The sequence below is a fragment of the Lampetra planeri genome, unplaced genomic scaffold (genome assembly GCF_965212315.1).
Source record: "Lampetra planeri unplaced genomic scaffold, kcLamPlan1.2.h2 scaffold_870, whole genome shotgun sequence".
Taxonomy (NCBI): Eukaryota; Metazoa; Chordata; class Hyperoartia; order Petromyzontiformes; family Petromyzontidae; genus Lampetra; species Lampetra planeri.
In genome coordinates, this window is record NW_027615692.1 from 1 (window position 1) to 14,122 (window position 14,122).

General features: G+C 45.5%; 1 protein-coding gene across 1 annotated transcript; it reads left to right on the forward strand.

Annotated features, from left to right (window-relative positions):
• Nucleotides 1-88: 88 nt before the first annotated feature.
• On the forward strand, nt 89-11,830 carry LOC144742131 (uncharacterized; the record flags this gene model as incomplete). Its single annotated transcript, XM_078624629.1, is given in 20 exon segments — nt 89-266; nt 701-718; nt 720-863; nt 1,225-1,255; nt 1,258-1,324; nt 1,399-1,594; nt 1,596-1,653; nt 2,892-3,087; nt 3,209-3,392; nt 3,394-3,619; nt 3,622-3,749; nt 3,751-3,868; nt 3,871-4,151; nt 4,153-4,199; nt 4,201-4,465; nt 4,468-4,624; nt 10,130-10,167; nt 10,647-10,705; nt 11,328-11,355; nt 11,730-11,830. Coding segments are annotated over 20 exon segments (2,520 nt in total), but the record flags the coding sequence as incomplete, so codon positions are not given.
• Nucleotides 11,831-14,122: the final 2,292 nt, after the last annotated feature.

Genomic DNA, 14,122 nt, shown 5'->3' on the forward strand with positions numbered 1-14,122 from the left:
AGGAACAGTAAGAACTCTTGTCTGTCTCTCTCTCCTCCTGTACACGATTGAACCGCTGTTTGATTACACGTCAATTACTCATCCTCAGACTGGAGAGAGCCCAGGAAGAGAAGCGTAATGTGGCGGAAGAGAAACAAAACTTGGAGGAGAAGATGAGGGACGAGATCATGGGAGCGCAGGAGGAGGCGCATCGCCTGCACGAGCTACGACAAGGAGCCGTCACCGAGCTCAGCCGCCTCAGATACGCGGAAGAAGAGCTGGTGCAGGTGGAGATGCGTCACACCGCAGAGAGCGATGACGGTATCACTGACGACACATTCACGCTAGCGTACTTTGGAGTGCCGTAATTACGCACAAAATGTTGCGTAATTACGGCACGGTGATATTAGAAGTGTCACTCGGTTCCTCATCCCTTGTGTGAGGAGAAGGAGAAAACGTTGTTAGGTTACACTTTGGAGCCAAGTGCTGTCATTACGGTAATGACTCACCAGCTTCCAGGCAACAGAGCAAAGGGGATTCCCGTAATGACAGTAACATCGTTGAACCATTCAGCATACTCTTCTTCTCTAGCTCCTTCTACACACCAGGTAAGTCCAAAGTTATCCTATGCGTGAATGTGGCACCGGGGATACCGTCGGTGTTCATGGGTTAAACACCTGCAGTACTTGCGGCTCCTTGATACACATCTGACTGACACCAGGTCCGCGGCGCCCTGAAGGCAGGCGGAGAAGGACATGAAGGCGAGCTGGACGGCGTCAGAAGCCCTCCAGCAAAGGCTGCAGCTGACGCACGAAGTGGAGGTCCAGTACTACAACGTGAAAGAAGCACAGCGCCGAATTACAGCTCGCCATCGCAAGGAAGAGGTGACGCATGGAGAAACATCAGAGAACATCAGCGTTCCTCTGTGCCTTGTTTTCACCTTTATAGGGAACTTATTGAAATACTTCAGTTCCAAACCCACTTTTTCACATTTATACTGTTTTTCAATATATTTTTGTTTGTTTTTTAATAAAGTCAATTATATATATATTTTAGTGCATGAAAAGTTCTGAGTGAATGAAGTTTGATTGATTGATAGACAGCAAGTAGTCAAGTCCAAGTGAGATTGTCTGGTTTGCACCTTATTCAAGTGCATAAGTGAAAACAAACTATAAAAAACAGATAGTAAAGCACAGGATTGTGAATGTTTCCGATTTTTGACCGTCTGCTCTTTGCCTCCTCCAGGCAGAGAGGATTAAGAAGAAGAGGAGCTCGGTGCTGGGACTCTGCACGTGGCCCACAGCTCCTCTCTGGACCAGGTGGACCACAAGATCCTGGAGGCGAAGTGAGTGTCACGGTTTTCCTCTGCTGGCTGGTTTCCGTCTGTCAGAGTCATGACGGTTTGTGTATCGGCCATAGAAACGCCCTGTCTGAGGTCACAGCCTGCCTGCGGGAACGACTCCACCGCTGGCAACAGATCGAACGCCTCTGCAGCTTCCCAGTCATCAGGAATCCGGGCCTGGCAAACCTCACTGCTCAGCTCTACTCCGACTCAGTGGCCATGGCTCTTCCCCGGGTTCCCCAGCCAGCTTGTTCTTGCCACAGCTCAATCCATTGGGTCTATCGAGGATCTGCTGGAAGAATCTACTGCTTCGATCTTACCACAAATGTCAGGTAAGAAACAGTTAACAGTCAGATCAAAGGAGATAAAAATGAATAATTGTACACGGGGCACATCAAACTGACTCTGGTCTTGTCTGAAAGTCAGAAATATTAATGTCATTACTAGAACATCCCTCTGTGAGCTCCTCCAATCAGATCATTTCACACAATAGTTTGGTCCCTCCATTCATTGATCTCCTCTAATAAATCAAATAGTTATAAAAGAACCATTAGACACCTTGTTGCACTAATCACGACCTATGATGTCTAGTTTTCCTTTTTTATTTCAAAAGTAAAACGTCCCTGGGGGGGCTCCAACCCCCGTCCTTTGGGTTAAAAGACAGACCCACTAACCACTGGTTCTAGACACAGATGCTGAAAATGTCCCTATCTGAAAATGCGGAAGAATCCTTCAACAGATTCCTGGATCCAGATGGTTCCAGAAGGTTCCAGAACACCACCAACATTTCATCATCTGGTCCTGGTCCATTAGCAGCAGTTACTCTACATTTTATTACAATACGTCCAGAACGTTTGGAGTTATTTTTTGCCTGAGTGTACCTCAAAGACGGGTTGTAAAATATAAATTTAAAGTGATGAACTCATGGTGCAGTCCACGTGGAATCAGGGAAACAGGAGAGATGTCTGCCAGACAGAACGTAGAAACAGGAACCGCAGGACCCAAAATGGAACCCACGTGACATGTTTACTATTGTGATGTTGTGTATTGTTTCGTGTTATTATCACATCAATGCCTCTCTGGCTAGAAAATCCTGTTTCTCTCTAGTTGTTGCATCACAAACAAACTGTCCACTTCTGCTAGTGAATTCCATGGCGATAGACAGTAAATGTTAAAATAGTTAAGCTCTGAACGTCATTGCATCTGTTGATTTACTGTCCTTCTTCCTTCCAGTCTGTCATCGGCCCTTTCCCTGATTCCATGTCAATGCAGCATAAATGTTCATGACATGTTGCTGCGCTGTCATGTGAGCCGCACAAGAGTTCCTCGTTCTTTTGACAGTCAGACTTTAAGTTTTACACAAGGCACTCCTCAACCTAACATCAGGCTCTATGAAAGTATCATCTGCATTCAAATACATTTTTGTTCTTCAGCCCGACGAGTCCCCAGCTCCTCACAGGGCCACAACAGAGCTGCTGTGAATCGTTCTATTCACGAGCATGTTGAAAAAGTCATGGCGCGCTACAAACGCTCTTAGCACCTATGACGGATGACTTTGGTCTTTGTCTAGTTCAAGTTCCACCTCTGAAAGCGCTCGCCGCGGACACATGCGACCACCGTATGCCGGCTCACGCCCGTCCCTGTGTTATCGGCCAGTCGCCGGCTGCTCTGATCTCTGCCGACCCAGACCTCCTCATTCCAATCCGAGGTCCTTACTCTCGCTTCGACGAGGACGACGGGCTCTTCCTCAAAACGCTACAGAAACAGTACGTCAACTTGGCCCCAACTTTCAGTTTGTTTTTCCTTTCATACTTTGATTCTGATTCTGATTCTTTCCTTTCATTGTCACTTACTTTCTTCATCCATCTTCTCCTTCCTAACTGATAGAGACTCCCAGGAGATGTTCTCCGACTCAGAATTTATCACTTCACCTCCTCATAACAAAATGTTCCCCGGTTCGGCTGCTGACAGCTGCTCTCCAAAACGCTACCACGATGACACTGATCTGCTCGCAGACACTTCCACTGTGAAGACTAAGGAAGTAGAGCCAGTGCTTGAATCTCCAATTCGTAAAAATCTCTGTGGAAGAGCTTGAAGCTTCTGTGGATGTTTCCTTCAGAAAAATGGAGAGTTCTCTGGAAATCCAGTCTCTGAAGATGCCCAAAGAAGAAACCGTGATCGAGGCTACTTCAAGGAAATTAACCCGAGAAAGGGGTGAAGTTGGCTTGGACCTGGATGCCGAATTTCAACTGAGGAAAGTCAACAGAGACACAAAGGGAGATTTTATTGAAGGTGCCTCGGGAGTCTACTCAGAGAGAGATGTGACTTGCCACAGGATGTCAGACAAATCTGTTGGACTGAATTAGAAGCATCAGATATTAGACCTAGGAAGCTAACAAGAGATATGATGGGAATGTCAATGGACAGCGGCCACAAAGAGGATACAACGGGATGATGACGAGCGTCCATTTGACTTAGTGTCCTCACAGATTATAAGACATTCAATGGGAACGTCCCTGGATACGGTTTTCAAGGAGCCTGGATTCTTCTGGAAGGGCAATGGTCATGGATAGAATAGGTTGAGACCACGAAAGCAGCCCCAAGAAAGATATCTAGAGAAGATCTGGATAAATCCTCCATCAAGGCGCTAACCAGAGAGCAATTTGAGCGACTTCTAGAAACCACCTCCTGCACAGAGTCGCACGTGTTTGGATTGGAGCCATCAACAAGTAAGAGGTTAATGAGAGACGAAGTGTCTGCTGGTTCTCTCAGGCGGAGGATGCCGAGAATGTTAAGAGATGATGTGGACAGTTCCACAGACACGCCCACCAGGAAAAATCACCTGGGATCGAATGGACGCGCCCAAGGAAATCCTGAAAACACCCAGCGAGGGAGGAGTTGGGGGAATCCGAACCGAGCTCGGTCGTCAGTCCCATCCGTCAGCCGGACGTCACCGCGTCCTCCCAGCTGCCCTGGAAGTCCTCAGCCGACGTTTTCGCCGTTGGGCCGTTGAGCCAGATCGTGTACGATGGGATCCTGGAGAAGTCGACTCCAGCCGGTCTCTCCGCGTCGACCCCCAACCTGCCCCAGAGCAGGATGCTGGAGGTGGAGCCACCGCTGGCCCCGGCCAGAGCTGCCCCCCCCGGTGCCCCGCGTCCCCTCCTGATGCTAAAGAGGACAAAAACAAGGAGAAAGAGAAGAGCAAGAAGTCCCTGAAGCTAAAGAATCCCTTCAAAAAGAAAACCGAGTCCGTCTTCAGAGAAGCCTCAGAGTGGTCTGCAGAAACTCTGAGCCGGCTTTTTGGTCCTCTTCTCTTCATAAAGGAATCTTGTTATAAACTAAAAGTTTGTTGTAGAGGAAAAGTTGATGTATTTTTCTGAGCTGCTGAAAAACAGCAGTCAATCTTGTTGTTTTGTGTTGGAGACAATCAGGGAAACGTACGATACGTCATCTTCAAAATGAAGTGGAAATTGTATCATTCTTGGACAGAAACCACAACTGGGTATGAGGAAGGAGGATTCCTGATCCTCAGTGAACAACCTGTTGAGCATAATTACTTATTTTCTATTTGAACTGAGACTTTCTTTTTCTTATCAAGTCTTATGGAGACGTGTGGTTGACAACCATGTCGAGGTTTAACCACATGCTTTCTCTTCTGGTTAACAGACTCAGTGTTTGAATTGAATTTAAATCAAATGTCTAATGCAGTTTGGAAAAGCCATATTTTTCAACTTATCTAACTTTTATGTTAATGCTGATCCAAATCCTGTGATATGAGACTTGGTGTGATTTTATTTCTAATTTATTTGTTATATTATTGAGGGAATGTTGTACCGTCAAAGAACTTCACAGCGCTCACAACTAAATAAATCAGGGAAAAGTTGACTGACTCTAAGAGGAAAGTTCTGCTGTCAGGTGTTTCAGAGCTGCTGAAGACTGAACCCCCCCAGATTTTTAAACCGTAACTGTTTTTACTTGGCTAAATTACATTTGAAATTTGAAATCAGCTTTATTTTGTATTCCACTTTAGGGTTTGATAGTCGACTATCGGGGTGAAAGACGAACACCGAGTAACGTGGTGAATCCGTCGTAACCCCGTTTATAACCCGTTTCTTTCTAAATCACAATTCAGTGTCCACACGTTCATTTCACGTCGACAAATGACTTCTTGTACCTTACCGAGTTATTATTTCATTTCTAAAGTGCACATTGTGCTCACGGAAGCTGAGTAGACTTTTTGTTTGTTTGTTTTTTTGTATATTTGAGTTAGCCCCTGACGATTCGGTGAATCAGGAATCAGCTGTGGATCGTCTGTTTTTCAACCAACACCAGCACTTGTAAAGTGTGTTTTCCCTCCAATATTTTTGCTAGAATAAACACAAAATGTGTCGTTGTACCATGTTGTTCCCTAATGCTGTTGTTGATTTCACGTTTATTTATTTCATGCTCGTGTTTATTTATTAGTTCCCAGGCACTCACATGGGGGAATGTGTCTTTATTTCTTTCTAGTTTAGGGGACAAACTTGTTGAAAACCCACGTTTTCTTCAAATGTCCTTTGTGCGTTGATGATGAATGTTAAACCACGACAGGTGCTGTTTCAAATGTTGCACATTGCTTGAAATGTATTTTGTTTATAAGGGATTTATGCCTCTTTTGTGTCGTTTACAAGCTTGTAGAGGTGGAGTTCTTTATGAAAACATCATTTTCTTTTGTTGAGGACACAGACGAGAGCTGAAGGTATGAAAACGTGATTTTATATGCTGTGGACAACAATTAAAAACACAGCAGAGGCTGTTGGGCTGCCGTCTCGTGCTTTAAAGGCAAAACTGTTCTGGAAGAAATCAAGTCCAGTCATGTGTTTGTCATGTTTGATGTGATATGACCAAATACCCTCAGGACGTGACAAGAATGTTCAGTGGTCTGATTTCTAAGGATTCTACTTGTAGCGTCTTCATATTTCTCTCTATAATTCTGCAGTGGAGTCGTTCAGTTTCCGTGTGGTTCCCACTGACTGAGTTCAGAACTGAACCTTTTTTCTAAATGAGATAAAAGTTACAGCTGATCATTTCCTGTTTGACCTTCAAGGTCAAGTCTGCTTTGACTTTAAGTTGAATAACTCGACATCAGTATCATGTATGTGACATTTGATGAAACACACATCAAACAGCTACACACATTCTTTGACTTTGTTCTCAGTCTCCTAAACACACACACACACACACCACCAGCTTACAGGTAGTTTGGAATAAAATCAATCAATAAATAAACTTGTATTTCACCAGCGTGATGATCATCAGATGGTTTTCAGTGAATCTGAGTCAAATCACAACCCACAGATTGACTATTTGTGAGGTGTATTTATTCATCAATTGCCATTTTTTTATATTTAAGCAGTGAAATTAAAGTACACAACAGGCGTCTGATGAGCAAATCCACAAATAATTGGATTTTTATGAGTTATTTTTTTAGTATACATTCATTTTAGCACATAGAAGTTCAATAAGTACAAGTACTGCCTCGTGTATCAATAATGAATTCATTCTCTAGATGTGTTGATGGCGGAATAGGTGCAGAAGTCTGAGTGCGTTTCCTCCTTCGATCTGTGAAACGTGTCGTCATCCTGAAACGATGTTTGAAAACCAGATGAATGTGAACAGGAAATACAGATACAACAGGATGCGCTCAGTCATTTTCAAAAATAAGACGCAATAATAGTCACAAACAGCAACAAAATGCAAAATGAAAAAAAACTGGACCTGTAGTCTCTGATCACCACCGTCTGATGTTCCCTCATGAGCTGGAGATGTTTTACCTGCAGATCGTTATTATTATATTACTACTACTACTACTACTTGTACGTATGTGCTACTATTTTTTTCAATTTTGTAAAATTGCAAAGGTTCAAAAACTCGATACCTGTTTTTGCACAGAGCTGATAAGCCAGAACGGAGGAGATGAGAGCGAAAACAACACCAACATGTTCGCGACACAAAGCACAGCGGCTTCCAGAACCATCCGCCGTCTTCTGGAGTCTCGTTCTGCTGCGGCTCGTTGAATTCTGGCTCAAATACAAAGTGGAATCAGTTCGACTGATTAACAGCGTCTGATATCGTTTTCTTCTTGGTGAATCTGCACTGTTTTACTTTTAATTTCACTTTGAATGAATCAATATATCATCTCTCCTCTGGTATTTGTTTTCATGTAGAACATAAAAAGACGTCGTCTTTGTGAGAAATTCTTTCCAAAATAAGTAAATCAAATCAAATCCTTAAATCAGTGAAGATGATGCAGTTGGTTCTTAACACGAAATCCATGAATCCATGAAAACCATCTCTCACCCAGCAGGACCCTGGTGAACGTGTTTCCAAATGTGTAGTGAAGAACAGACGTGATCTTGTCCCTTTTCACCACCTCCATCTTTCTGGTTCCACAGTAGTACAGACCCTCATCTGAGTCAGTGACGTTTGAGATGTGAAGGTCGTGAGATCCAGAGGAACGGTTCCTGACGACGCGAAAACGCTGGGTGAGTCCTACACAGTCGGACCATGAGCTGTCAGGAACTGGGCATAGAACCAGAGTGGGCTGGAGCTCATGAGAGCAGTTTCTGTACCACAGTATGTGTTCTCCGACTGACGTTCTACAGTCACACCACAGAGTGACGGTGTCTCCTGGTCGGACTCTCAACTCCAACCGCGGATCCCGAGGCGAGTCCTGTAACAAACACAGTCACACTGGTTCACTGCAGCAGAGACGTTCACATCAGAACCGCTGGATGAACACTGTACAAGTATCTGAAGTATTTGGACAGGCTGTAAATTCATCTTCAGAAAAGAAAATTACCCAAGAGGAAGATCACAAAAACGTTCATCTTGTCCTGATGATGAGCGAGAACAATCAACGGAAGTCACATGTTGTCTGACCCTGCCTAGATGTTTCCATGAAAGGAAACGTAAGCTGCCATTGGCCCACCGAACGTCGATTTAGGTCACGACCACAAAACTTGGTGTCACTCTGAGCAACGTTTCATCAATCAGAGAAAACTTCAGCTCATCGGTCCATTCGTTCCCACTGCAGCCTGCACCACCCCCCAGTGTGTGTCGGGTTCCTTGGGTTCGTTCGTCGCTCCAACAACAACGTCGGTCAGCGCGTGCAACTTCCATTTGTGTTCGACCGGAATTAGTGAGTCTGTGAGTTTGGATCAAAGTGCATCGAGGCTAAAAACAGCAGGTCTGAGAAATGAAATGGTTCCAGCAGATTGAAGACCAACATACATTTGAATTTATAAATTCTCATTAGTAGCAGTTAAACATTGTGACATGAACAGCTGGTTTGCACTTTATCGCTGTGGATGAAATGAAACATTTTTCAAAGCCTCTGATTCACCTCAAAAGGTTTCGTCTGACGAGAGGAGATGATTCTAGTGTTTTTCTAGTGTCATCAAATAATGCATTTCAAGACGCTCAGAGACGATTTCCTCACGCTAGAATTAGAAAAAAACCCAGTCACAATGAAACAGTGAGAAACTAGGAGGGACCAGATCATCTGATGAGATTTGGTCTTAAATTACCCACAATTTCAACTCCTGGGATGGAACAGTGTAACTCGTGTCACCAACGTGACGTACTGTGGAACCACCGCTCGGCTCAGGTCGGCTGTGTTTTGTCAGATTTGACTGCGTTCACATCCGCGGTACTGTCGGTGTGAGTTCATGTGATGGAAACTTTCTTTTCAAGCTGCAGGAAGAGGAGATGAAGGCGAGGGCTGCAGAGACCACGGCTGTTTCCAACCACACAACAAACCACCGCTGGTGTGTGCCCGCCGTGTGCGTCCTGTGGTGGTCTCCACACAGGCACACGTACGTACGTCATGACCCACTTCTCTGTGGTCACATGGCGACGTGCGGGCAGCTCCAGCCACCAGAAGTAGTGACGGTCAAACCCGTTGTTTTAGGGGTTCTGAATCACTGGAATCCGTTCAGTGGAAACAGTCGTTCACTGAAGTGTTGGGGGGACAGGAGCGTGTTTTCACATCAGTCTCCAAAGAGCCGATGGATTTGTCACGAGTCGCAGTGATTTCACACTGATTCGTATCAGTCGACTGGTTCGGAGGGAACGAACCAACGAATCAGATTCGCCCCGCGGCACTGAGCTGAACTGGGAAACGAACAAATCTTCGCAGTCAGTGACTCGCTGCAGTTCGTTCACCCGAAAGAGTCGTTCTTTTGAATGAATCATTTGCAAACGGGACCACGCGTCCCAGAAACCCCTGAAAGAGAAAAAGAACAGATGCAAACAGGAAGTACAGAACAATGTCCACAATGTCTGGACACACCTTGTCGTTCTGTATTTCTACAACTTTCTACATGTACATGCCTGAAACTGAAGACATCAAACATGTCGGATGTAGATGTAAGGAGCCCTCAGTGGAGCCCCTCGCTGGTTTGTTGCCAGCGTCTCTGGGAACTCCTTCAAGACTGTTGGAGAACCAGGTGAAAGCTCATCCAGAGAATTCCAAGAGTGGCTGACTTGAAGAGTCTAAAATAAAAACACGAGTCATTCAAAGTCCTGATGCCTTCAGTGAGACGCTCCGATGTAAATAGTCCTAAAATGAGGGGAGGAGGAGGAGGAGGAGGAGACACACTTCGTATGGACCGTTCATGTGACAGACGCTGCGTTGAAGACTTGTTTGTCTCGTCGTGTGACGTCGACAGTCGGCTGGTTCCAGGTGAGAATCCCACCGTGACTCATTCTGTCAACGCTGCGTTTTGTTCTTAACGCTCCCACTCTCCTCCGTGTGTGTGTGTGTAGAATACCTGATGGATGTCTCCACCAATGACAGACCCAAGGTCAGCGCGTCCCTCCACTGCTCCTGACAAGACTCCAGGCAGGTCTCAGGCTGACGTTTCCTGTCCGTGGCACTAGATGGCGATGTGGCTCCGTTGTAAAGCCGCTGGAGGGAAACGGCTCAGTGCAGGTGACAAACACTCCAGAGTCCTCATTTTCATTTAGCACTGTGTTATTTGCAGCCCCGGTGGGTATTCAGTGTATTTGAGACGTTGGTGACCTTCAGCTGGTTCATGTGACTTTGTCTGTATGAACCCGTGCAGGTGATGTTGTTGTTGTGGAAGGGGGGGGACGCCTGTTTTAACCAAGAGAGGACATTGGGTCTTAGAAGGAGACGCTGCAGATTGGAACTTTTCACCCGTTCACATTCACACCGGCCTGTGCAAGGCTGTCATCTGACAATGCCCCCAAACACCCGTGTGTACGTGTGTCAGAGAGGGGACTGGTTTCTTCAGTGTGACACCACATTGCCTGTCTTCAGGTGTCCGTTCTCATCCAAACCGCGCCGTTACCGGGCTTTGAGGGAAAGTTCACGTGCAGGTGCAGCTGAAGTTGACGTGACGTTTCCCTGCAGAGTGACATCCTCACCTCGACTATTTTGTACACGGGCTTCTGCTGTTTGGCCTCATTAAAAGGTGCAAAAAATCTGATTCTGACGCAGGTTCTGAGAACCGGGTTGACAATCAGTCAACAACACACCAAGTACATGTGTGTGTGTGTGTGTGTGTGTGTGAGGAGTCGTCAACTCTTTCGTGTCCGTTTCAATCACTCGTGCCCAACTAGACCAGAAATCACGTCACTCGCGAGTTACAAACTCAGACGTCTGCTGCATCTGGAACGCAGCGATCCTGGAAGGATCTAGAAACAACGGGAGTCGATGAATGTGGATTGAACCGTTAAAACCAGAACCCTCCTCTCTTCTATTCCTGGTCGATGATGAATGCATGTGATTCCTCTCTGTATGTCGAATTAATTGCTGATGAAAATCCAATACTATTTTTGCACAGAAGTAAATTTGAAGTCAAACATCCGTAAACAGACAGAGGTGTTTGCACGTTGGCGCAGAGTTTGAACCAAATCTTCCGTTATCTTTGTCATTAACGGCTCAATTGTCCACCTACTTTGTCCGTTATGTTACGTTGATGTTCATTCTTTTACACAGTCGGTTAAAGCAGTTGGACTACGCGCACGTGAGAACAACAACAAAAAGAAACATCTTCTCTGACCTTGCGAGCTCCGAAAATCTCATTTGATGCTTCGTGGTTGATGCTGCTCACAAAGCAAAGCACTTTTTTTTGCCCGATGCTTATGCACCTGAGGTTCCTCTCAAGAGGATTCATACTTACTGAAATTTGTGTGCGAGGTTTGGCAATGTCATCCCGAGTTCCTTCGCTGGAAATCCTGCCAGTTTCTGTTTGCACGTAAAACACAAAGAGCTGCTCAAATGATGAATAATCATATTACATGATTCCTAGATCATTTCTTTCACTTGCCAGAGCCTTGTTCTTTCTTTTCATTTGCATTTTTAATAGAAATCTGCTTTCCCCCTCGCGCCCCCCACCAGGCAGTCACCCTAACTGCTTCGCTTGCAGCATTCCAGCAGCAGCAGGCAGCAGGCAGCAGGCAGCAGGCCAGCGAGTTCATCTCGCAGTCTTCGTCTGAATGGTTGAATATATAACGTCTGAGTTCTGTCGATAGTTTTCTGTCCTCTGGACCAGTCGGTTCAGTCGGAGTCAAAGTTGGCAGGTGTGTCTCCTTCTGATGTCCGTCCTCCGTCCTCTGTGTCTTTCCAGTCTTGTTGGTCGGGTTTCAGAGTGCCAAACTGACTTGAGCAGATAAAGAGATGAGGGAAGCGCCCAAACACACACACACCACACACACACACACACAACACACACGCTCCTCATGTCTGTTTGTCTCGGAGCTTCCGCCTAAACTCTTTTTCACCATTAGCCTTATTAATCTTTTTAATCAGTGGAGTGTTCACACTCGTTAGCGTCAGGGTTAGCCGCGCCCCGACCCAGAGGGGATTAACATCCGCAGGTTAGTCACCATGTGAACCACGGCCCCAAAAGGAGAGACGGCGGCCAGCGGTGAGGGGACTTGTTCTGAGGTACTGACGGATACGACATCATTTTAGAAAGACACACACACACACACACACACACACACACACACACACAATTGCTTTTCCATTTCTTCAGAGGATATTTCATTCATTCTCTACAAGAGCATAACCACAACTCTTATACCTCAACGTGACCTTAACTTCACCCTGATACCTTGATTTCTGTCCAGGGAGCTCCGGCAATGTCAGTAAGAGGTCCCACAGCATGAGGATAACCTGGTATACACACACACACACATAAACAGAAGAAGTGGAGCAGGGTAAATGAAGCGAAAGAGACAAGGAGGGACGAGTTAAATGAAGAGAGAAGAGTAGCTTTCCCCTCCACCTCATTTTAATCTGTTGTCATTATCTCCACAGTCAGCTGAGCTCCGTCCGCGGCCAGATGGTCAGCACACACACACACACACACACACACACACCACACACACACACACACAATCCTGCACATGGATGTCAAATAATCTGAGGTAAATGTATTAAAACTGTCTTCGTACCCACATTAGATTTTTTTCTCTAAGAGCAAACTGGTGGAAACAGAAAGGCAAGAAAATACAAAAAAAGGCCAAATGAAAAGAAATAAAAGATGAAAGAGAATGAAAAGAGAAAGTCTGAGGATCTTTTATGTTTTTGCCGCATGTGGCTGTTTTGACCTGCTGGTTTGTGGTTCAATCTCACACTTTCCTCTGAGATGGAAATTAGAGCGCAGCCTCATGGTACATGCATGTGCAAAGCCTTGGACCTGCACACACACACACACACACACACACACACACACACACACACACACACACTCTGCTTGTCTTTCTCTGAATAACTGGAGAATCCCTGCCTGCCTGGCTGGACGCTCCGGGGGCTAGTCTGACATGAATCCCGTCTGATGTTTGTTTTTGCGCTCAGATAATTCAATTAGGAGGAAGGACGGCCATGCACTGCTGCCACACACCGGTCAGGAAGTTGTGCCAAAACCCCAGGCCACGGGGTTACTGTTAGAGGAGGGATCCATTACATGATGTTACCTGCACGCGCTGACGAGAAGAGACAAGGCTTCACCTGCGGGGCATCGTACGCGGCTCAATGGCAACGAGAGCAGACTCACTAACCCCACGACTGCAAACTATCGCTCTCTCCCTCTCTTTTGCTCTCAAACACACACACCACACACACCTTTTTAGATGTGTGTATCTTACTGTGTGAAGGAATTCATATGTGTACTCATACAACCCTGGAATAGGTCAGCGATGGGAGATGAAATGTGCTCGTGCTCGTGCTGTGAACATCTGATTTTAATGGAACATCTACGTCCATCCACAGAGGCCTTCTCCACCAACCATCACTCCTGTGTGCTAATGCTACATTTTGATGGCTAATCATGTAAATAGATGAATGGTGATTAGAAAACCTTTGTGCAATGATGTTTGCACACATGAAAACTGTTGATTAGAGAAGCTGTAAAACTGGAATTGTCTGGATGAGCCCGAACGTTTGAACAGGAGTGTATGTTCTCAACAGTTTTACATGTTTGAGCTTTGTGACCTACTGACCCCAGCCTGCTGTTGGAGGTGGGAGGAAGCTGGAGTACCTGGAGAGAACCCACACAGACACAGGGAGAAGACGCAACACAGAAAGATCCCAGACCAGGAATCAAAGCAGGGACCTCCTCACTCTGCTAAATATGGACAAAAAAAATGGACCCAAAAGAAATATTAATAAAGATAAAGACATTTTTTTACAAAAACAAAATGATAAAATCTTTTTGTGTAATGCAAAGATGAATAAAAGAAATCCCTGTAACTGAGTAACTCAAACTTCCCACAGTGGATTGAATG